Source organism: Parasteatoda tepidariorum, chromosome 3 (genome assembly GCF_982258835.1).
Source record: "Parasteatoda tepidariorum strain Cologne lab strain chromosome 3, Ptep-v5.0, whole genome shotgun sequence".
Lineage (NCBI taxonomy): Eukaryota > Metazoa > Arthropoda > Arachnida > Araneae > Theridiidae > Parasteatoda > Parasteatoda tepidariorum.
In genome coordinates this window covers 8,285,119-8,307,289 of record NC_141757.1, presented here as the reverse complement: position 1 = coordinate 8,307,289, position 22,171 = coordinate 8,285,119, and the positions used below count along the sequence as shown (strand labels likewise).

At 26.8% G+C, this 22,171-nt stretch overlaps 1 protein-coding gene across 1 annotated transcript in view; it reads right to left on the bottom strand.

The window, feature by feature from the left end:
* The window catches only part of LOC107450493 (AP-4 complex subunit mu-1), a 32,526-nt gene that overhangs the window by 1,135 nt on the left and 9,220 nt on the right, over window positions 1-22,171 (bottom strand). Inside the window, exons 5-12 of the mRNA XM_087158732.1 lie at window positions 21,677-21,787; window positions 19,416-19,490; window positions 17,707-17,769; window positions 15,072-15,189; window positions 13,779-13,873; window positions 12,258-12,346; window positions 6,425-6,523; window positions 4,028-4,145 (exon numbers count right to left, since the gene is read on the bottom strand). Coding sequence (XP_087014858.1) covers window positions 4,028-4,145; window positions 6,425-6,523; window positions 12,258-12,346; window positions 13,779-13,873; window positions 15,072-15,189; window positions 17,707-17,769; window positions 19,416-19,490; window positions 21,677-21,787 — 768 coding nt within the window. The remainder of the gene's footprint in view (window positions 1-4,027; window positions 4,146-6,424; window positions 6,524-12,257; window positions 12,347-13,778; window positions 13,874-15,071; window positions 15,190-17,706; window positions 17,770-19,415; window positions 19,491-21,676; window positions 21,788-22,171) is intronic.

The following is a 22,171-nucleotide window of genomic DNA, read 5'->3' as shown; positions in this document are numbered from 1 at the left end:
GAGAACAGCGCCTTAACTAAATGAGTCACCGGAGCACCTGAGTATTACAGGTAGTAACTTAAAATGTCATAGAAATTCTAAATGGCATCATATTCCTGAAACTTAATGCTGAAACGTGTGTTTTGTGTCGTATTATATATGCTTATTATACAGGGCAATTCAAAATGAATATAGCGATCACAAACGGCTATAATTATTAAATAAAAAATATTTATCGATAAAATGTACACAGAATGTAGAAGGAACTTCAAAATTTTGTATACAGATTAGGCGGTAGTCCATTTCATACCATACAGAGGAGTTAAGGTCAATCTTCATCCATGAAAAGGTATCCCAACATAGAATTGAGTTAACATGTCTTATAGACACTAGTGAAATAGAATTGTATTTTTGTAGTGGTAGATACACTGCACATACACCCCACCAGAATTATACCAGTGATAGAATTCAATGAATGGATACCACTAGTTAATTCGTTGCTGTTTTGTGAGAAGCCGGGTCAGCTGTATTAACATGTTGATCGTGAGAGCTGTATTAAGATAACGGTCGAGGTAGCTCCTGTGTTGTCATTAGCAGTCGATGGCATATAGGGCGACGTTGTGTGTGATCAAGACTGAGTAGCAACAGTGCGAGGAGGTGGATAATGTCGCAGTCACAGGTTGCAAGTCAACTGTACAATGTGGACCATCCATGGAAGTAGGCGGTGTTCAGATCGAAGTGGGCGTTATTCTCAAGATAGGCATGTTCAGATCTCGTCAGGGTCACCAATGTGAGAAAGATGAAGGTTGACGTTGGCGATAACTTCTATGAAAAGTACCCCAACATAGAATCGAGTTAACATGTCTTATATAATAGTGAATTAGAATTGCATTTTTGTAGTGGTAGATACACTGCACATAAGCTGAAACACGCAGTCTTCCGCTACCTTTCCCTTTGCACAAACATCCCGTTTCTTCAAACCTCCTATGCCATCTGCGTATGTTGTTTCCATTTGAAGGTTCTTGATTCTAAAGCTGATGAAATCTTCTCTGAACTGTGATAGCAGAATGACAATTGTTAATTTCTAACAGAATGCTTTCTGTAGGGTTTCGTTATCTTCACTAATGAACTCTCTCAGGTGCAGGATTCCTTTTCACTGCGCTTTACATAAAGAAATTTTGAAGTTCCATATACATTCTATGTTAATCTTATGGATAATCTATTTTTCATTAAATATTTATAGCTGTTTGTAATCACTATATTCATTTTGAATAACCCTGTATTAATATGTGCTAATAATTGCGTGTGCTTTGATAATCATGATAGTGTACATACAGGTTGTTCTGTAAATGTTGCAACTAACTTCCAGGGGAGATAGGGCACATTATAAGGATTAAGAATTGTATAGGAATCTACACCCCGAAATGTCACCGGAACTACTCTATTATACCTATTTTTAAGTGTTTTTAGAACAGGTACTTTTTATCTAAATTATCTTAGTTTTAAGCTTATTAATAACTATTTTTTGAAAATTGCAATTAAATTTATTCAGTATTTGAATTTTAATCATAATTTAAGGATTTGGAGAGCTTGTCAAATTATTTTTCAAATCATTATATTACAATTCAAAATCTAATAAATACAGAATCAAATTACTCTTAAATTTTTGACAATAATTATTAGAAAAGAAAGTTAAAATAATTTAGATAAATAGTACCTATTCCCAATGCACAAGTAGAAACAATTCATAAGAAAGTGCCCCTAGCAGCGTGCAATGATATTTCTGGACATAGGTTCCTATGCAATTCTTAATCGTTTAGAAGTGTAGTACCTCACCTCAAAATATGTCGCAACATTTACAGAATTTTAAAAGAATTAAATAAAAATTCTAAAGAAAAATTATTTCAATGATATTAATTTTACTTGTCTTACATATCTATGTAATTAATATTTACTTAATTTTATTTTTTTCAGCTTCTGTATTTTTTTTATTGAAAATAAAACAGCTTAAAAACTATCATTTTTTTCACATTCTCCTTCCTATAAATTAAGTACTTAATTTTTTTTCACCTTTTTCTATGAACACTAAGACTTTTTATATAATAAATAGTATGGAATTTTGATACATATTTTTAAACTATTTAGAATGTATATAAGAAAAAAAGCTGTTATTATTGCTTAATAACAATTTTGAAGTATATTCAGTTTCTTAAATCCCATATGAGCTGAATTTATTATGTTTACGAAAGACAATAAGAGTAACCCAAGTTTCCTTTAATGAACAGTGCACAAAAAAATGTCCTGAATAACTTTTGATATAACGGTCAGATTTTCATGTTCTGGGACTCAATCTTAATGGTTCAAGCGGTGTCTTCAAATATGCTAATTAATAATTGCAGATGATATTTTAAATTACAAAATCTGACACAAAAACGTATTTTCTCTGAATACCTATGATATTTTGAATATCTATGTCTAATATCTATTTCTCTGAATATCTATGATCTATGCAGATCTAGGAAATATGGTCCCAATAGTTTGATCAGGACAGCGCTTCACAGTTTGGACCTCTTAATGTTAATTTTACTTATTGCGTATTTTGCAATATCTCAAAAACTTCTTCACTTAATTGAAAAATCCTTGCGCACAATTGGAAAGTTTGTTTATCCAAAGGTATTTCTATGCAGAAAATAACTTTTAGTAAATATTTATTGATTTTTATTATTTTATTTAATAATGGGTAAAAAATTGGAATTGTAAAGTATAAATTTTTTTGCATCATTTTAAAGAATATAATTTGTTAAGAATATAATGCATCATTTTAAAGAATAAAGAATATAATATGGAAAAAATACAAAATTTGAGCGAAATAGGTTGAATAGTTCTTGAGACATTGAATTTTAAAAAAGCAAATATTTAAAATTTGATTTCTTAGGAACTACTTGACAGATTTCGCTCAATTTTTTTTATTTTGCAGTGTAAAATTATATTCTTGAAAACAATGCAAAAAATTGTATACTTTACAATTCCAATTTTTTTGAACTATTAGTAAAAGAATAATAAAAAATAATAAATATTTAATAAAATTTATTTTTAACATGGAATTATCCTTGGATAAACGAATTTCAGAATTGTGTGCAAAATTTTTCAATAGGATTGAAAAGTTCTAGAGATATAACAAAATACAAAAAAAGTAAAATTAACATTAAGGGATTAACTGAGGAACGCTCACCTGACCAAAATATGGGAACCATATTTTGAAGGTCAGAAATTCGAATCAGTTGAAAAGAAAAAGTATATTTTGTATCTAATTTCATAACTTAAAATATCGTCTACACTAATTAATTAGCATATTTAAAGTCACCCTCTTGAGCCATGAAGATTGAGTCCTAGAATGTGAAGATCTGATCATTATATCAAAAGTTAATCAGTTATTATTTGGTTAAAAGTTATTATTTGGCGCACAGCACATAAATTGACTTACAATAGTATGTCAATTTATGTACTTTCATTTGTGCTTTATTAATGTTGTTTTTTAATGTAGCCTACATAGCACAAAGTATTATCTTTTCCTCTGTTGAAAAGTTATGTATTGCAGTATTTAATTTTGTTAAACCATTTATTATTATAATTGAGCATGTTTTCTTAACACTAGAAAGACTGAAACTCAGTATAGACCTATATTGGCCAAAAGTCGTTAAAAGGACTGGATTGTGAAAGAATAACTAATGTGTAAAGGAATTTGCTTAAAATTAATTTTTAATATTTTTTTGTTATTTTCAGTTATATAACAAGTTATTAGTAAGTATTAACAAAGAAAAAAATTATATGTCTTAAATTTTGTCATTATTAACATCATTGTTTTTCTAATTGAAATTAAAAAGCAGTCAAAATGATTTCCTTTGGCAATCTAGTGATAATTATCAAGGCTTGGCTAACTCAGCAGAACTAGACAGCTTTAGATATAAAATTTTATCAACATACCTCTTTGCAAAACTGTTTGAAAATAAAATAATTTAAATGTGCAAAAAGAAAAAATACAACTTACTTTAAATTTAGCTGTAACTTCACCCTGCCCTGGTAACTTTTTTAGCTTCCACAAAATCTTCCTTTGCTTTTGTATGAATTCTGCACTGTTCTCAAACATACTGAATTGCTGCATAACGCTAAAAAATAATTATGTTGAATATGAAAGGTTATATGAAATGTTTTACAGGAAAAAAACAGAAAGTAACATTTAAAGTTCAATTATAACCAGTTTAAACATGATTCCGAAAAGCAAAATTGACCATTTGAATATAGAGAAATTTGAAAACTTCTGAGACCTGAGCTTTAAATAATTTGATTTTAATTTATCTCAGAAGAACTGATAAATGTGACAATTCAATTAACTGCTATCAACTAACTATCAATACAGTAATCATAAGCCGTGATGGCTGAGGGGATAGAGCGCCTTCCAATAAGGTGAACCGGATTCGAATCCCAGCAATGGCTGGTTGATACAAATTCCGCATGCGGCTTAGTTCCATCAAAAAGTCCTCTGCGAAGGCAAATTTCTCCCAGTACTTGATCCAGGAGTTCCCTTGTCTTCTGGATTGGGTTTCAAAAGTACAATGGCTATGGAGTTTAATATTAGTAGTCATAAACCAAAAAATTGGGTCAGCTGTTCAATGACGGTTTTAAAACAAAATTAATTGTTATAAATCGATATATATAAGGTTATAAATTAACTGCTTTTATTTACCACTTAAAGATTTTAATTTTTCGTAGGATATTTTTTATCATTTTTCACATTTTGGGCATGAAACATAAACCACTATGCTCAAATAATAAGACATTTTTATGCCGTAAAACTGTCCTAAGTGTCAGTTGAATTATATTCCTTATGTTTATTATATTTTTTCATTATCATTGAAAACTCTGACCAACTATCTCTGTCAATCTAATTATTTTCATGCATAGTCAATCACTTTGTAAATGCAAACAAACAGAAAAACGGTTAAAAAAATAATCATAAATAAACAGTAAATAAACATACCATAAATAAACAGTAGAAAAACCATAAAAAAAATATTTTTAAATGATGAAATTGAAACAAATGTTGTCCATTAGACTGGATGGTGTCATAGGAGGATATAATATAATGTGGACAAAAGTTATAACATCAGAAATACAGCAGTGATAGCATCATCATTATTCAGTATAATAAATATAATAATCATTATTCAGTATAATCATTATTCAGTATAGTATAATAATTTTGAATTCTATCCAGAAGACAAGGGAACTACTGAACTAAGAATTGGGAAAAAATTTGCCTTCGTGTTGGACTTTTTGATGGAACTAACCCGCATTTGCATTACATGGAGAGAAAAACCATGAAAGCCTCCCGCAGTTAGTTTGATGACAAGGGTGCTCTAACGCGTGATCTGTCTACCAAAGAGGATATTTCACGTCAGCACTGTGGTCGGTGCAAGTCGGATGCGGAATTTGTATCGAGCAGTCCTCTCTGGGATTCAAACTCACTTCACCTCATTTGGAAGGTAAACACTCTATAACCTGAGCCAACATAGCTTAAGCCCACCACATATAAAAAACCGAATGTTTTCATCAATAAATAAACAAAATTAACACACATACAAAAAGAGAGATCACATGATGCCAACACAGTCTTTCATTTGATACTCATAATTTAAAATTATAGAAATTTTGTTATAACTTTGACCTATTTCATGCTTTTAACCAAAATGTACAAATCAATACCTAACACTTTTCTAAAATTGATGACTAACAATAGAAAACTCATTAGTTAGAAAGTCAAACCAACGAGACCTTTAGATCTCTATTTCAGCTGTTACTACAATAGTTGCTACTTCCAATATACTCCAGTTTTTCTTCTTTTTTTTTAATCACAGCAGTTTAATATAGATACTTTACAATTAAAAAAAAACTGATTTAAACCTTTTCTATTTTTAGTTCTCAATTCATTAAAATAAATTCAAATCAAAAGCATATTGTATATAAGTAATTTAAAAGTAATATAAATTATTGATTTAAAAAAAAATTAGTAGGATTGTGGTAAAATAAATTAATTTAACTTAATTAATTAGGAAAATAATATAATCAGGAACAAAAACAAAGATATATGTTCCTTTTTAAATTACAATTGAAGTAATTGGATTCTAAAATAAATTTTAGTTCTTAATTCATGAAAACAAATACAAATAAAAAGCATATTGCACATAAATAATGCAAATTATAGAATTTGTTTCAAAGAAAAAAAAATTTAGGATACTAGTAAAATAAATTATTTTAACTTAATCAATCAGGAAAATAATATAATCAGGAACAAAAGCAAAAATATATGTTCCTTTTGAAATTACATTTGAAGTTATTGGATTAAAAATAAATTATAGATTATAATATTTAACAAATAAATAAATACTTTCTAGTAGTAGATGGCACAGGTATATGTAGTACAACATTCAATGCTTCTACGTTAGATGGCAAATTACAAGACAATTGTAGAGTTAAATCACAATCTCTATAGAAAAAAAAATTATTATGGTGACAATTTTAAATGTGTTTCTTTTTTTATTAATTAATTTCAAATGAATTGAATACACATCAGATTAACCAACTTTAAAACATATATGTTTTTTTAGTTATCAAAAGTAATTATTCTTGTATAACAGAACGAATTTATTTAAAACACTATATCACTAAGTTTATGAAACTTCTTTTTTCGCATTGGCAACAAAGTGCTGAAAGAAACTGATCTATAAGTTGGGCAGAAATAATAAGTTGAAAATGCTCATGTAAACCAACAAACTGAGTTATACTTGTGCTTTAATTATGTTCTTTAGTATAAGCAGGTAACATAGTTAAGACCATTATTTTTGCTTTAATGATACTTTATAATATAGGCAGATCACATAATTGTACAGGAGAGAGTATCCTAATAAAATAGTAAAAGAACAAAACACTCGTAAATTAACCAGCTATATATATATATATATATATATATATATATATATATATATATATATATATATATATATATATATATATATATATATATATATATTTACAACTTTTAATTTTTCTTTGGATTTTATATATTTGTAATTAAATTAAATTAATAAGCTAATTTTTATAAAAAGGGAATATAAAATATTTTATTCTTTTCTTATCGATCAATGTAAAAACTAATTTTTTATTTCAATACTAATGTGAGACTAATTAATTCACTGTCGCGACTAATCGAAAACAAAAATCTATTTATAACTTTTTATTCTTTATTTCTTCCCACAAATATGTTTCAGTTGCATGGATATACAAATTCTCACAGTCTTGTTGGCGATTCGCGATTGCAAAAGTAATTTAAAATCTAATATTGATTATGGAGGGCTGGCTTTATTTTTGGCGATTTTATATTTAGATAAATCACCAACCTTGAATCTCTTCCCATGCTCCTAACTGTCCATTGGGAACACTTCATTCACTTTCAATTTCCAATTTTTGGCAAATCCAGTCCCAACCATTGAATATCAATCTTAACAGAATTGATTTTGCTTGATTCCTTTAAGGGGTTATTCTTCATTTTTATACTTTAAATATGGACATTTTTAATCAACTAATATTAACTTACTAAATCAAATGTTTTCTTAAACGACTTTATTCATTTCTCTGATATAATTATCACTATATCACATCCAAATTAGTAAGATGTATCTGTAACAGCTAAAAGTCAATGATGATACCTAAACTATCACTAATTAATTTAAAACTATCACCGCCACAACAGCAATTTTATTAATGTGGCTATTATGAATAGTCCGTGCAGACAATGGATTTTAAATATCCATGTGTTTACCATTGTAGTGTAGCACGCAAGAGTCGCACTGTCTTATTGAATTTATGAGCTGAGGCAGTCATCAATGTCATACCGTGCCAAACGTGTAAAAGTGTTGCGACTCCAAACACTGAATTTATATTTTGAGTGTAGATAAGAAAATTCAATGAATTACCCAGTCTAAATGAATTGAAGTATAAATCAAAGGTTTCACAAAATTTCTAAGAAAAAGTTTCCACTTTAAAAAGAGTGCTACCAATTACAGCAAAACCTAGCTACAACAATATTTTGGGGACGAAATAAATATATTGTTGTAGAGGGATATATTGTTGTATCGAGGACCTGCATACTTTGGGGACACAATAAGATTTTTTTAATTTAAATGTTATATATGTATTACCTATACAGGGTGCATACCACTTGTAAAAAGTACTTAAAGGTGCTTTTTGGGAGATTTCGTTTTTAAAAGCTTTTAAAGGTGCTTTTTTCAGCTGGCGTTTTTAAAAAGTGCTTTTTTTCACAAATAATTTTTTTTCCTTCAGTGATATCTGGCTCATCCCCGGCATTTCACGAAAAATGGGGTGTTTGCTACGTAATCATTCACACGGACTTCATGTCGTACCCACGTTATGACTTGCGCATGCGCGCACACTCGAAACTGAAACCCGAGTGCTTCAATTCGGATAGAGTCAGATCCTTATTAAATATTTTTCTTTTTAATTTATAATTTTATTCTTGTTTATTTTATTTTACTTCTAACAATTTTTTGATGTAGGGGGTAAGGGTACTTTTGTTCTGAGTTCAGAGTCAAGTTGAATTCACTCGGTGATATGGGGAAGTACTGATTGTTTCGATTTACGTCCGTTTCTTTTTGAGTTTTTTTTTTTTTTTAAATACTAAAACTGTTCATAAAAAGTTTTTGTTTTTCAATAATATCATTGATTCAATATGAATTTTTTGAGTGCTTGAAAAGTTTTTAAATAGTGCTTATTTTTGATTCAAAGATTTGGCTGTGCACCCTGCTATAAATATATTTATATACTATGCAAAAAATTTATTTGCAGAGTATTAACTATGTTATTTAATAATGTATTAAAAACAATTGAAATAAATTCAGAAAATAAGGTCATATACATACCTGAAAGATGTTTTTATTGAAAATAACCTGATATTTTTGTTTGTTTATTCATTTTTTTTTACTGTCAAGTCAACTAACAAAGTACGCATTGAATCCAAAGGATGAAAATGTTTTCTGTTTGTGAATGATGCTCCACCCACCCTCTACAGAAAACACTCTCTATCAGGTGTTAATGTGATGCTTGTGGTCATTTGTGACTCACAATCAGCTTTTAACAGGAAGGAAGTGAAATCAGATAGGAATGGTACATCTGTGACTTCTTAAGAGATTAAAGGAGGCAATTCTAAAAATGTTGGGGTGGTCAGCAGTGAGTCTTCTCTTGTCAGAAAAGATGGGGAAAAATGATAAAATAAGATTTTTTACATTATTTGAAAACCAATAATAAATGGAGAAAATAAAGTTGAAATTTGGAGAAAAAAAATCTTTCATAGGGTTTTTTGCTTCAGAGAATATCATAATATTGAGAGGAGCACGACATTAATTCATAAGCAAGTTTGGTGGGACAACGAAGCATTATCGTAATAAAGGGGGTTATTGTTGTATTGGACATCGTAGTATTGAGCGTTCACCGTATATGAAGCTAAACTGAAATAAACTTGTAACGGATAGTTAATTCGTAGCACCAGATGGTGCTACCCCTCTATCTGCAAAAACAATAACAATAGTCTTATTCTGACTTTATTGGAGATGACGCAAAACAAGCTCTGTGAACCATCCTGGTTCGCCTTTTTCCCACTCATTTGAGTAAAACTTTCAAGTTCTTTTTAAGTTAGTTAATGTTACGTTATTACCCTTTATTGTTAAATGTTTAATGTGAATGTATAATTAAAATACTGAGCTCTTTATCATGGTGTTTTTCTTTCATCGTCTTGCGTCCTTATAAACTAGTATTTAATGAAAGAGCAAAATGTGCTCAAATAGCAAAGCAAATTTGAAAGGGTAGGCAAGCACAACCAGTGAGTACAATCATTAGATTATTTTTAAAAAAATATTGCAATGAAAACTTGTAGTGATACCGAAATAATTCATTAAAAAAAAATTTCATATTGTTAATACAGGGTTGCTACTCAAATCTCGAAAAAAAATTCCCCTGTGTTTTCCCTGTATGTATTATACACAATATATTAAGAGGAAACACAACAATTACTGTGCTCTTGTGTGAGCTATATTGGGCTAACTATATTTATTAGTTTTAATTGCTGGAAAAAGGAACAGCTGTACATACTTAAATAATGCTATAGTAAATTAAGTAGTTCAGTATAGATGAAATATCATGCTTAAATATCCCATAAATTACTCTTTGAGTGGTCACCATTTTTTAAAAGACAAAAATAAGGAACAAAATTCCTTATTTTTGTCCTAAAGAGATAAGGAAAGCAATTCTTAAGAATGGAAGCTCTCAGGGTGGTCAGCAGTGAGTCTTCTCTTGTCAGAAAAGATGGGGGAAATGGCAAAAGATGATAAAATAAGGTTTTTTTACATTATTTGAAAACCAATAATAAATATAGAAAATAAGATTGAAATTTAGAAAAAGAATAGTTTTATGGGGGTTTATTGGAGCATGACATTAATTCATATGCAAGTTTGGTGGGACCACGAAGCATTATCGTAATAAAGGGGGTTATTGTTGTATTGGACATCGTAGTAGTGAGCGTTCACCGTATATGAAGTTAAACTAAAATAAACTAGTATTTAATGAAAGAGCAAAATGTGCTCAAATAGCAAAGCAAATTTGAAAGGGTAGGCAAGCACAACCAGTGAGTACAATCATTAGATTATTTTTAAAAAAATATTGCAATGAAAACTTGTAGTGATACCGAAATAATTCATTAAAAAAATTTTCATATTGTTAATACAGGGTTGCTACTCAAATCTCGAAAAAAAAAATTCCCCTGTGTTTTCCCTGCATGTATTATACACAATATATTAAGAGGAAACACAACAATTACTGTGCTCTTGTGTGAGCTATATTGGGCTAACTATATTTATTAGTTTTAATTGCTGGAAAAAGGAACAGCTGTACATACTTAAATAATGCTATAGTAAATTAAGTAGTTTAGTATAGATGAAATATCATGCTTAAATATCCCATAAATTACGCTTTGAGTGGTCACCATTTTTTAAAAGACAAAAATAAGGAACAAAATTCCCTGTATTTTATTCCTTATTTTAGGTGATTTTCAAATTCCTTGTATTTTCCAGGTTTTTCCTGTGGGGTGGCATCCCTGTAATAGACTGTGGAATAAATTTTATCTGTCATGTACATTAAAAAAAATTTTTAAGCAATAACAATATGAGTAACCACAGGTTAATTGTGATTTCTAACCCTGGAAAAGCTTCTACAGAATATAATGGTATTTTGCTTGTTCCGACTGATTTCATTTTTGCTACTGCCATTAATAAAATGAGTAATATTTTACTCAGTGAGCTAGTTGTGAAGTCATTGGCGTGTATAGTTGTAAATTTTGGATAATTTATAAATGTTTTAAGGAATATTTGATCTTGAAATTTATGAGGTTTGATTTGTTTTTTTAAAATATTTAGGAGGATCTGTGAACCAGGCACTTTGGAAATCAGACTTTTATTTTTTATATATATAAATCACTTATTAGAAGAATTATCAATAATAAATTATTTATCCTTCTTATTGCGAAGAAAATACATTGATACAAAATACAACTATTTTTATAAATATTTCTTTAAAAAAATTCTTCTTTTACAAATACTAAGATAATCACAAAAATATTTCGTTGTAAAATTTTCCAAAAAAATTTTATAGTTTTTTTTCTTCTCTTGCATTGCATAGTATTGCAATATAGTAGTAATTACAGAATAATATGAAAAAGAATTAAAAGATCATAGAAATAATTTGTATTCTGCATAGTTATTTTAAGAAAAGTATAAAATATCAGTGACTAGACTATTCCTACATCTATAAGTTTATCGCATAAAATAAATTTTTTAAAAAAATTGACATGCATTTTAAATTATGCTAAAATTGATGTTTTTGCTAAGCTCAAAAATATGCTAAATTTTCTGAAGTTACAATGAAAACACTTTAATAAAAAATATAACTTGTAAAAACAAAAATAGTTATAAAATACATGTTCTTTTTTTTGGATTTAAAATGATTACCCAATTTAGATTATAATTATTAAAATAAAAGCAATGTTATTACAAACCAAATTTTAAATTATAATTATTATACAAAAGTGAAATTTAAAAAAAACCCTCTTTAAATAACAAATTTAATAATACTTAGTAATTAAGAAAAAAGAAAGTCACCTGTTTTTATCCACATCTTCAACAATTGAAAGAAGTCTAAATGGCACAAATGATGCACTAGTTGTGGAATAATAAGTCATCGCTTTAACCTGAAAAAAAATTATAGTCATGAACATTTTCAAACAATTATATACCATAATATATTATCATCACATAAAAGACAGGATATCTAAAAAAATGCAATATAACTAGAAAATATTGTAATTTTTAAGATTATGATTTAAGTCGATTAAAAAAGCGTCAAAGAAGTAAAATATAAAAGTAAAATCACAATTAGCTATTTGTTTATAACATAAAAGGTAGAAAGAATAATCTTTTAAGGAAAGATAGTATTATAGGTCAAGCTTTTTTTCTGACAACTAATTTGACAAAATTAGGTAAAGACAAAAAGGGAATAAGAAACAAATAGAAAATTTTAAAGAAGAAAACAATGAAAAATATGAAAATGACATTCGTATATTTTTCATTAATTTCATAATTTTCATTGTTTTATTCTTTTAAATTTTCTATCGGTTTAAATTTTCTTATGGAATTTATTACTTAATACTTTCCTTTAATTATTAATATTTTCCTTTGGAATTGTAGTATTTAACTGTTTTATACAGATGACTAAAATATTTAATGTTAGCAAAATTAAATTTCACTTATTTTTCTTTAATACCTAAATATCAATCTATTGACTCTAACAAAAAATTACAGAGAAATCTCCATGTTTTTTTCTTTCTTTTAAATTTTAAAACTAAAATTTTTTACACAAAATTTTAAAAACACTAAAAAAAATATTAAAGAAAGCAAAAAAAAAGCAGTAAGTTGTGTAACCATCACATTAACATAAAAAATCTAAAGTAGAACAGGCTGTTAATCAAATCCTTTGGAAAAATGAAAGAAACAATGAGGAATCAAAAGCTGCGTATAATCAGAAATGTAATAAAAAAATCAAAGGAAGCAAAAGAAAATTATTAAAATTACATTATAAATAATTTCTGAATTACATACAGTTGAGTTAATGTAACTCCATAAACTTTTTAATGCAAATTTTATGTTATTGACATATTAAAATGAAGATGATGGTGGAAGCGCTGTTGGCTGCTCACTTCACTTGCTGACAGTTAAGGGTCATAAATTCCATTTGACTAAAAAATGTGAAGTAAAACACAATCAATTTGGGAAACTCTTATTTATTTTTTTACATACCTTTTTACATGCTTGATGTTCAATGTAAAAAAAGTTTAATTGTATTAATGAAAAGCGTAAAATGCGAACATTAAAAAGTCGCAAGAGTTGGGTTAAAAATCGTTTTTGTGGAAAGTGGGAGATACGAATATCATAAAAACGGTAAATAAACTAACGCTTTTAAATAAAAACAAAACGAAAATGTTTTATCAAAAGAAATAATGAAATAAATAGCTTAAATAATTTTCATTATTTAGAAGAATATTTGTCAAAACGAAAAATATAATAATAGTTTGCATGTAGTGACAAAAATAATTAAAAACGATATAGAAAATAGAACTTACTAACCTCACCTTGGGACGGTGTTACAACAAAAGATCTGTGTTTCTCAAAGTTTTTGTCATCAACGCAACTGCTGAAATGATGTTGCTCAAAAATCAGCGCTACAACAAAAATTTAATGCATATATATATATATATATATATAGGGAAAATACATTCATAGTTAAAGGATGAAAACAAATCAGACAGAGAGAAGATTGAAAAATAATAGAATAAGATAAATAGCTTCCTTTAAATAAAATTAAAAAAAGATAATTATTTTAAAAAATTTTTGAAAAGCAGGGGTCTGTTTAGAACAAATTTGGGTCCATTAACGGACCCTTCACAAAATATCTTTTCATAAAAACGGACCCTTCTCAAAATATTTTAACTTAAAAACGAACCCTTCACAAAATAATTTATTTTTTAATCGGAAGCTTCACAAATTTGTTTATCTACATTATTGTTTTGTTAATCGAATAAACCCTTCCCAGGGCAGAAAACAAGAAAAACAGACTTAAACGAACTAAGTTTTGTCTTCGGCAGATGCTTCTTCCTTTATTCGTCCAAAATTAATATTCTGCTGCTGCAGTATATGCTAAATACCAAATATTTGTATGTTGCATCTCTAATTTAGAAGCAACAGTTGCTGTTTATTTTTTAAAATTTAATTTTTTTTAATTATTATTTTACAGTGTTGAGCATAATCTTGTACGTCTTCACAATTTAAAAACTCCTTGAAAAAGTTTTTTGGAATAACAGAACCCTATTTGCAGAAATTCACAAAAGCAGGACCCTTGTTGAAAGAATGTGACTTAACGTTTATTTTATATTCACAAATTACGAGTAATTTTTTCATAATTTTACAGAAAACGGACCTTTCACAAAACGTCTGGACAGACCCCTGAAAAGGTTTTCTCAATCCTCACTCGAATGTCAAGGTGAACAAAATTGCATAACCATCAAGTATTAATAATGCATGAAAAACAAATAGTATTACAAATGTTTACTTTAAAAGAAAATATGCATTCAAAAGAATTATCAATGAAAATAATAATTCATTCATAAAAAAATACTTAAACTAAACTAAAACAAATATTAAACAGTTAAGGAATTCATTATTGTTATTTATAACTTCATACAGATACAAGCTATGAAAATTAGATTTAGCTATTACACATGGCTTTTCTTTAAGTTTTTTTACTTATAAATAATAAAACAGTAAATAAGTAAGAATATCAGTCAATAAAAATAATAAATCTTGTAAATTTTTAAAAATAAAAAACAACCAATTAAAAAACTTTGCTAAAATAAAAATTACCTTTCATTACGTCACCTTGTTTTAAATTATCTTCTAAATTCACAATTATTTTATGACTAAGCGGTAAGAAGCTTTTCATGAGTATCACTCCATGCAATTTGTACTTTTGAATTATTCCCTGAAAAACAATAAGTTTTAAAATGACAAAAAATTCATCAAGCTATGCTTAAAAAACGAATGATACATTTAACAGTAAGTAAAATAAAGCAAAACTACCTTTTTTTATTAAAAACTACTACGAACATTATTTCCAACAACAAAAAATTAGGAATAATTTCCAAATTAACTCAAAATAAATTACATTTTTAAAGTTAGGAGATCATATCTTACTTAAAAAAGGTAAAAAGAAAAAAAATTCTATGAAAACAAAACACAATTTAAAATGATATAATCTCTTCATCAGTTCACACGATTACATCCACAATTTTTTTAAGTGCTCCTCACACTATTGTATTGATATATTTTTCTTTGGCTATATTGATACAATATTAGAAAGCACTCCTTTTTGCGGATATAATCGTGTTAGCTGATGAAGAGATTATATCTTTTTTTCCTGGATTTTTATTAAATTTTTTCCATGTTTTCTCAACATTTTGAACTTATTTTATAAGTTCTATATACTTGTAGCTTATGTGCAGCAAATAAAACTTATTGATTTTTTAATTATTCATTTCTCTCTTTTTTCTCTTTGTATTTATTCATTGTGATATATATAACTTTACAATATAACAAAACTTTATTAACTAGAGCATCCAAACTTAATTAACAAAGAGCTGTAGCCATTTAGATTGATATTCTTAGTCACTTCAGTCTTAAGCAATAATCTTCAAATTATTCTTGAAATTGTTCCTTTTAGAGACAAATAAATCTAAAGAAATACCAATCTTACAAAGCACATTCTGAAACTTTTTTTAAGAAAGTAGTTAACTACAAAAGAATTTACTAATCAGTTCAAAATATTATTTCAGATGGTATTGACAGTGTTAATTCTCAATCATTTTAATAAAAAACTCTATAAATAATTATTTCTATAAAAAATATACATCATAAAGAAAAACAAAGCAATAAATTGCACAGAAAATAATTTTGAATTAAAAAGAAAAAGCCTCGATTTGTTTCAACAATCCCCCAGTACCATAAAACATTTTGTAACTACTTAACATTGTTCTATGAATATCTAACAAATGATGGCATTGCACTTTCAGGAAAAGAGATGAAGAAATGATATTCAGAAAATTTCCAGGTAAGGAATAGTATGTAAAAACAAGGAATATCAAATTTAACAAATCAAAAGGTTTTAAATGTGATAACATTCCAATAAAGGAAGTCATAAGTTCTAAGGTCTTCTCTTAATATTGTTTTAAAAACTATACACCCATAAACAGCACTTAAACATAAATTTAGGTACATAATATGAAAACAATTACGCAAACATTATGTATGTAAGAAATAAACTATGCTTTTATAAATTTATTGCTTTTTAAAACAATTGTTGCAGGCCATTAGGACAACGGGAGTGATTGCTCTTGTTTTCCAGTGGCTCTATAGCCAAGAATTTGACTTCTGCCACACTCACGAACACGAATCCAGCACACTGCTAACCAAACTATCCCTTTAAAACACTTGTTTTTAACATTAAACAGAACACTTATTTCAAGCATGTGTTTTAAAACTTTATTCTCTGTTAAAGTCTAAAAATAAACATAGAAAATTCTAATTCAGAGAAGTAACTTTATCTTTAGTGCAAAAACCACAAGTTTAAAATAACTTCATTGCCTATATCAACTGAATCTAAATTGGTAATATTTTAGCTTATCAAAAAGATATTGATAAAAAGTGTTTCCAGTAAAGTCACATGCAGTTTAACGCTCCCTTACAGAATTAAAAACAAAAATTTCCAACATGGTTTTTTTTGTAGAAAGAAAAATAAAGCTGTTTTTTGGGGTTGCTAAAACAACAAAACTTGTAACAATATTCAAAGCTTTTACAAAATAACATATTTTTATGTTTTTAAAGCAAATGTGCTTTAAAATAAATATTTTTTACATTGTAAATAAAAGGCCATTTTAATACATACATGAAGAAATAAAATATGCACGAATATTCCTTGCATTACAAAAAAACGTTATTTATAGAAAGAAAAAAAAAAGAATATTTCCTTCTTATATTTCCTTCTACAAAGTATTTGTAGACAGAAAAAAAATTGTAGAAAGAAAAGTAAAGACTATTCTTTCGATATTTCTTTTATACAAAATATTTGTAGGAGGAAAAATATTTTAGAAAGAAAAATAAGACTATTTGGGTTTGCTAAAGCAACAAAATTTGTAACAATATTTAAAGCTCTTAAGAAATAATATATTTCATGTTTTTAAAGCAAATGTGCTTTAAAAGAATTTTTTTTACATTGTAAATAAAAACAATTTTAATACATACATGAAAAAATAAATATGCACAAATATACCTTGCATTAAAAAAAATATTTTACACAAAAAAATTTTTCCACCATCATCTCATTTCATAGAATGGGGAACATCTTAATTTTTTTAATGTTAATTCATATAAAATGGATAAATTAACTAAGACATGTTATAAATTTTTAAACCTAACAATGATTTATAATCAAATAATCTATTACCTCTTTAGAAAGATGGACCACTATTTTTTCAATAACATCAACAAACACTTCATTTTTCAAGTTCTAAAAATCAAAAATTCAGATAAATGTAACTTTTTGGGACAAAGAAAAAAAAACAAATAAATAAACAAGAAATGCTTTTAAATAACTCTGTGATACAGCATGCACTTTCTTCGATACTTTAAAATGTTTAATATCCACTAGTTTCTGCCTTCTTTAATTTTTACAAGAAAAATTATTAATTTTTACACGAAATTAGTTGTATTTTATTTAGATCAGTTAAAACATTAAAATTTTATAGTTAAATTTCTTTTAACTGTAAAATAATTTTTTTCCATTTGCTATAAAAAAAATTACAAATGCCAAAACTATTTTAAGAGTTCATGAGTTTATTAAAAAAAAAAGGAAATTTAAGCATTGTTATTAGAAAAACATAATACAAGGAATAATATAGTGATCTAATATTACTTGCATTATAATTTTAGAGCTTTCTGAATAAATTTTATTAAATTAAAGTGGAATAATCTTTAAAAAGAAGTTCACAGAACAATAACTCATTTTCAAGTAGTTTATGTACTTGAATTTTTTATTATTCAATAATTACACATCCTACAATTTCGTTGGGTAAAAATTTTTTGCAAAGTGTTTCTAATAAAATTTTTGTAAAGGAATTTTAATCCATAATCCAAAAAGCAATTTTAATTCAAGTTTTAATCTTTCATATACATTGCATGATATAGACTGAAGCAGTGCAATAACACCTTACAAATTTGTCAACAGAATAATTTAGTAAAAATATCTATCAATAAAAGTGCTTTTTCTACAAATCTAAAAGATAAGACTGAAAAATATAGTTTACTGCAGATAATAAGAATTTTAAACTTTTAATAAAATGCAAAAACAAATTTATCAAATAAACTGAAATAGATTCTTATTTTACTATTACTTTTTCTTATTTTATTATGCCTGGTATAAACAAATAAAATCTTTTACATTTAATAAAACAAATTAATCAAAAACTAGAAAATGATAAATTTGAGGATTTTTACTAATAACTTGTCAATACTCAAAATCTTATTAATTTACTGTAAACAAGCATAACAAATTTAAAACAAAAGTCACAATGCTAAAAATTTTAATGGGCCAAAGAAAGAAAGTAACAGCTGAAAAACTTTTGATCTAATGATTAGATTTTCAGTACTACCATAAGATGTTAACATAAAAACTTGAGAATTATTAACGATCTAAATTATGCAAAGTAATTTGCATAGACGATATTTTAAACAGCAAAATCAGTCAGAAAAACGTCTTTAAATAACCTATCTATCTCAACCCTCGAGGAGGCCATCTCTTAAATCTGATCTCAATAGAAAACAGTCGAATGTTTGGTTCTTTAATGTTAATTTTACTTTTTGCATATGTCTTTAGAACTATTTGAGAAATTAAAAATCAAAATTGCACAAAACTCGTTTATCTATAGAATTTCATACAAATTATAATTTTGTGAAATTATTTCTTGTTCTATTATTTATTATTTAGTTGCATCAAAAATTATTAAGGTATTTTTTTGAACTTGATGCACTGTACTTAATAAGTAGTTTTGCATAAAAAATCACGCATTAACTGATGTTTCTTTTTTCAAAGATTACATAAATTATATTTATTAAATAAAGAATCTAGTATAAAAAATATACATAAAACAAAAATACCATCAGCTCAGATCTAGATTTTACTAATGGTCTTTCTGCAGCCAGATTAGGAATAAATTTTTTTTCCAGCCCAAACTAAAAAAAAGAAAGAATAAATTAGAATATGAATTTTTATTTCTTTTATTTACCAAACTATGATAAAACATGTTAATAAACTGATTATTTGATAAGTTTACGTTTTACATTTCACTCTTAGCAAATTATCGATTTCAATATGGTAAAAACTTCCTAACTTAACACTTGATTTTGAACTATGACTTAAATTGCCTAGAATTTGCAACATACTACCATTACTAACTTACTTCTCAACTCTACAGTCCATGACGGACCTTGACCTTCTTTACTACAAAACTATACTTTTTCCTCTCCTCAGCTTTTATCTCCCAATTTTTAATTTTTATTTTAAATATCCCTCTACCTCATCTAGCCATCTTTCTTGGGGGAACTTCTGATCCTTCCCTTTCCCCATCTTTGATCTTCTTGATCCTCTCTAGATTGATTTCTAAATTGAATTTCTGTTACTCTTTATTTCATTGTACCCTATTAACCAAAAGGCCCATAGTCTATACCTCCATTTTTAAATCTTTATAAAATAACTTTGTTCTGGCACCCAAAAACATAAAAATGTAGATAATTGTATAAAATATACAAGGCTGGAGGTCCAAAATATAAAAATTAAGGACTAAGTTGCCTCCAAATTTAAGGACAATTTAAGAACGCTGATTCGCTAATGGGAACAATTTCTAGGATAACAGCATGGATTCAAAGATGCACAATTGGTTATTAGTTTCAGTAGTTCCTGCACTTATGTAAAAAAAGGAAACATTTTTACAAAAACTTAGAAAAATTTCTTGTTTATATATATATAAAATTATTAATTAGCAAAATATTAGGATTCTCTCATGAAAATCAGAAGAGTACGATATAGTGATAGAGGAGAAATTGAGAGATAAGAGCTTTTTATATATTTCTCCCACATGCAATGTTCTATTTCATCAAATCAAGGGTAATTGTCTCTAACAATGGAAGTAAACTAATACCATACTTGACATGCTATGAAGACTTAGGCATTCATTTGTTATAAACATTGTTTCATGGCATATAACAATACTTTTGAATTTGAAATTCCAATAGAAAGCAGTTGATTTAATTTTTTTTTTTAGTTGCTTTTAACTTCAACAATTTGGAAAATACAAAAATTTCAGGATATTTATTGAAATGTTGAATAATTAAGGACATGTTCTTTTTTTTAAGGAAATTAAGGAATTTGAGGACAACTTCAAGCCCTTAATAAAACTCTTCAAATTTATAGAATATTTGTTCCCAATTTATAGAACTTACGTTATAAATTTTGAATCATCAACAAAAATTAATAAATGAATACCTAAGACTTTTTAATAAAAAGAGACATGAAATCAGTATTCAAAAATATATGACTCAATACAAAGAGGTGAAAAAACAAGTAATGTTAAAAAAAAAAGGTAAAGTCAATAATACTTAGGTAGGTCGATAAAGAAACATTTTATTTCAGTTACTCTTTATTAAAAAACTATAATTGTTCTCCTATATAAAACTAAAATTAATTAATTACATTTAATTAATGAAGCAATATTAGAAAAACTTATTAAAATTTTTTGTCCACTAACCTTTTTTATTTCTTTTTTATTTTTTTAATATGGTAACTTATACACTTTTTGCACAAGATTTTTAACAAAAATATATATAACATATTTCATTCCTTTACTAACATTTTATTTTATATTATTTAAACAATTATGATCAATAAGCAAATCAATCATTTATGGAAAAAAAACATAATTACCCTCTGATGAAATTTTTAAATCCGGACGAATTTCGAAACATTTCTAATTTTATTTATTGCTTATTTCAATTTGCAACCAAAATTAAGTTATTTAATTTAAAATAATAATTAATTATAAAATAATAATAAACAAGTGATATAAAAAAAATTTATGTCATTCCCTTATTAGGTCAACAAAGAAAAATTTCCTTTTTGTTACTTTTTATTAAATAATTACAATTTTTTCTCTCATATAAAACTAAAATTAATTAATCAAATTTAATGAATGAATTAATATTTGAAAAAACTGTATTAACATCAAGTGTCACCCACTACAAGTTTAAAAGAAATGTACTTGAACTTGAGTGTATGAAGAAAAAGTATTTTATTAACAACTGAAAATTTGAACAATATATTGGGAGAGTGCGAACTAATAGTAGGAATTAAAAAATGAACTTACAGGTCCTGGTTTTTTCACTTCAGACTTAAAGCTTATCTTCGTAAAAACTGGATCGCTATAAACTGAATGGCGGACTTGCTCGGTTGAAGTTGCTTTGATAACACCATTATCCTATCAAGAAATAGCAACAAGTGAAAACATAAATAGACAACCACAAGTATTAACATCAATCAAATATATCTTAATTGTAAATTAATAAAACTTTTATAAAATAAGAAACCTTTTTGAATTTTGCTTTAGTATTTTGTGTGGCTATAATAAATCCCAAGGGGACAATAAATCGCAGATAAAAGAACAAAACTAAGGTTAATGGAATAAGTTGAACAAGATGATAATGTAAATCTGACATTAATACTTGCAATATCATTTAAGAAAAATTATCAATCATACTAAATTAGTATCTAAATGGAACAATAAAAATGTAACACATTATTTCTTGCCCCTCCCCCCACCAAAAAAAAATCAGTTCACTAAAGGCAAATCAGAAATAAGAAA